At 35.9% G+C, this 3,223-nt stretch overlaps 1 protein-coding gene across 1 annotated transcript; it reads left to right on the plus strand.

Annotated features, from left to right (window-relative positions):
* The first annotated feature begins 599 nt into the window (after window positions 1-599).
* On the plus strand, window positions 600-2,771 carry LOC112785384 (protein FAR1-RELATED SEQUENCE 4-like). Its single transcript, XM_025828858.1, has 3 exons — window positions 600-1,230; window positions 1,460-1,651; window positions 2,587-2,771. The coding sequence occupies exons 1-3, from the start codon at window positions 600-602 to the stop codon at window positions 2,769-2,771; spliced, it is 1,008 nt and encodes a 335-aa protein (XP_025684643.1).
* Window positions 2,772-3,223: the final 452 nt, after the last annotated feature.

Genomic DNA, 3,223 nt, shown 5'->3' on the forward strand with positions numbered 1-3,223 from the left:
CTCTTTGTTCCTTTTTCTCGATTTTTATTGTTTCTGGAATCAAGCTCTGAAATCATTTTGAAGATAATGGATTATTCAACTTCAGATTGCCAGCTGAACCAGAGCAAAATGCATTTTGAATTTGAATCCAATGAAGTCCCTACGGTGTGGTTTAATTCCAGTTAATATTTTTGTTAGTAGTTTATGATTGTGGAGCTGAATAATGTTGTGAACCTTGCCTGTGAAATTTCTTGTTCATTGTTCATTGTTTGAATTGAATGTAATGTACTAGTTCTGATGAATCTTCTGCATTTTATATCAAACTTTCGAATATAAATTAGGAATATCTGGGTGTAACATGGGAAAGTTTGGGTGTATTTACAGGTTCTGACTTTTCAATTGACTGAGGGTGAATTGTTTTATTGTTTTAATTGAATTGTTTTAGTTTCTGTTTGATGATGAGTCATGAATCTGATTTTTGTTATTTTTTATGATGGTTTTATAGTTGTATTTGCATTCTATAGTTTATGCTTATTTTAATATGGTGTATTGTGGACTATTTTGGGTGTATTTTATAGTTCCTCTGTGATGTTGATGAGCAGTTTATTCCCAAGATTAGGATGACTTTTAACACCTTTGAAGATGCTGCAAAATTCTACAAGGATTATTCGAAAGCTGCAGGTTTTTCTACAAGAGTTCGAAGCACAAATAAGAAGAGAAATGAAATTAAGAACCAATTGATTACATGTAGCAGAAAGGGGAAATGGAAATCGAAAATATCTCCGACGGAGAAGACAAATTCCTTAGCAGGATTAAATTGTCCCGCAAGAATTTATATATACATATTGAAGGACATCGGTGTTTGGATCATTTCCAAGGTTGTGTTGCATCATTCACATCCTTGCTGTGCAAATCAAGTAGAGATGTTTAAACAGCACAGAGAACTAGGCATGTATGTGCGTCGTACAATAGAGAATAACGAGGAAGCCAGAATCATACCAAGCAAAAGTTACCAATCATTTGTGGCAGCAGTCAGGGGTCACCGCGAGTTAAATTTTATCAAAAAAGACGTAAGAAATTACATCACGAGAGAAGTGCGGAATGTTTCGGAACTAGATGATGCAAAAGAATTCGGAAAATACTTATTAAGAATGATAGAGAAGAATCATAATTTCTTTTTTGAGCTCGAACTCGAGGACGATCAGTCGATTAAGCTTGCTTTTTGGGCAGACGCAAGGAGAAGGGCCACCTGTGAGTATTTCGGAGATGTTATTTCATTCGACATCACCTACAATACAAACAGGTAATATGCTGTTCTGGTTTATGATGTTGAATTAATGTTATTTTATAAATCTGCAGCAGAGGTGTACATTGGATGTTTTTGGGTTTAGAGAGTTATTATTTGGGTGTATTTAACGACTTTATTTCTGTTTTCTCGTAATCTGTTTCAGGTATAATTTGGTTTTTGGTTCTTTTGTAGGGGTGAATGACCACGGTCAGTCAACACTTCTGGGATACGCTTTGATAAAAAATGAGGATATTCAATCATTCAAATGGTTATTTGATTGTTGGCTTCGTTTCATGGGAGGAAATCCTCCAAAAGGGATTCTCAGCGATCAATGCACATCGATGCAAAGGGATATTGAGGCTTGTATGCCCACAACAATTCACCGTTGGTGTATTTGGCACATCATGAAAAAGATTCCAAGCAAATTAAACGGCTACAAGAGACACCTAGAAATCGAACAAGATATGAGCCATGTTGTTTAGAACTCTCATACCAAAGAATTATTTGATAGAAATTAGAATGATTTTCTGATGAAGTATGGTCTTGTGGACAACAAGTGGCTTTCAGGTAATGTTTTTTAAAATCTACAGCAGAGGTGTAAATTGCATGTTTTTGGGTGTATTATAGTTCTGATTTAGGTGTTTTCTGCAGAACTTTACGAAGGCCGTCATATATGAATTTCAGTTTATCTCGATCACCACTTCTGGGCCGAGATGAGAAGCACACAAAGGAGTGAAAGCATGCATGATTTTTTTAACAAATTTATTACGTGAAATAACTCACTTATCCAATTTGTTAAACAATACCATAATTACCTCGAAAGTAGGGAGCAAAGAGAGAGAGAATCAGATGTTACAGATTTTCACACCGTCATACCATGTGCAACAAAATTCTCAGTAGAAGCTCAGTTTCAACACGTGTATACTCACTAGAAGTTCAGGGAAGTTCAAGCACAATTCAGAGGGGAGGTGAATTGCATCACAAGATTAAAGAACTCCGCTCTAGGCTATTCAGTATACAAAATTGTAGAACAAGTTTCCAACTCAATATTCAACAAGTTTTCCGTTACATATGATACTGTAGCAGCCCAAGTGAAATGTCAGTGAGAGGGATATTGTGATGTCACGCCCTAAGCGTGTTAAGCTTTGAACGAGTAAAAAAAGTATCACTGAGATACATATTAGAACAATGGAGCAAGAACGTAAAGAGGAGACACACACACATCAAGAGCAGCCATGACGAGCCACCGTTGGAGCCAAGATGCAAGAGGTTTGACGAATTGGTGTTTTGTTCGCAAAATATATGCGAATTTACATTAGAATTCGAGGAGCTCACTGTGATTCTGCACCACGCCTACGATAACGTCGTGGTGGAGATGCAAGAACTGAAAGCCAAAAGCAAGGGCACATGTTCGTTATCTCACGAAGATGCTAACTTGGAATCCATTAACGAGCTTCAAAGCCCTCCACAGATGAGAATAAGGGGACGTCCCAAAATAGACTAGGTTCAGAGTTGGACAAACAGATTGTAAATGCCTCAAAGAAAAAGAAAACGAAAGCTCTAAGTGAGGTAAAAGTGATGTTCTTTAAATAGAGGGTAATTGAGTTTATTTTTGTTAATAGTTTTGCTAGTATGTGAGTTTATTTTTTCCAGTTGAACCATTTTAATGGTGTATCAGTGGTGCAACTAAATTCCAGCCAATATCATGGACATGTTATGAATTATCAGTTCAGAGACCCAGTAGCACATGATAGATTTTTTGGTGTAGAGTGCCAGTATTTTGGTGTACGACCGATAAATTTTTTGGATGTATTTATGCATTCTCTTATTTTTGACATTTTTCTTTTTTTTTAATATTTTTTTGAGATGCTGTTGTTTGTGTTAAAAATTAGTGTATTGAACTATCTGAAGGGATTTGTTTATTTTAAATTTACAATACATATACAATTCAATTCC

Source organism: Arachis hypogaea, chromosome 20 (genome assembly GCF_003086295.3).
Source record: "Arachis hypogaea cultivar Tifrunner chromosome 20, arahy.Tifrunner.gnm2.J5K5, whole genome shotgun sequence".
In the NCBI taxonomy this organism is placed as follows: domain Eukaryota; kingdom Viridiplantae; phylum Streptophyta; class Magnoliopsida; order Fabales; family Fabaceae; genus Arachis; species Arachis hypogaea.

Excerpts from the sequence above, each read along its gene's own strand:
- LOC112785384 (XM_025828858.1), top strand. The coding sequence starts at position 600 with ATGACTTTTAACACCTTTGAAGATGCTGCAAAATTCTACAAGGATTAT. Across the intron at positions 1,231-1,459 it reads CGCAAGGAGAAGGGCCACCT|GGGTGAATGACCACGGTCAG; the intron begins GTGAGTATTTCG and ends GTTCTTTTGTAG. Across the intron at positions 1,652-2,586 it reads TATGCCCACAACAATTCACC|AATTCGAGGAGCTCACTGTG; the intron begins GTTGGTGTATTT and ends AATTTACATTAG.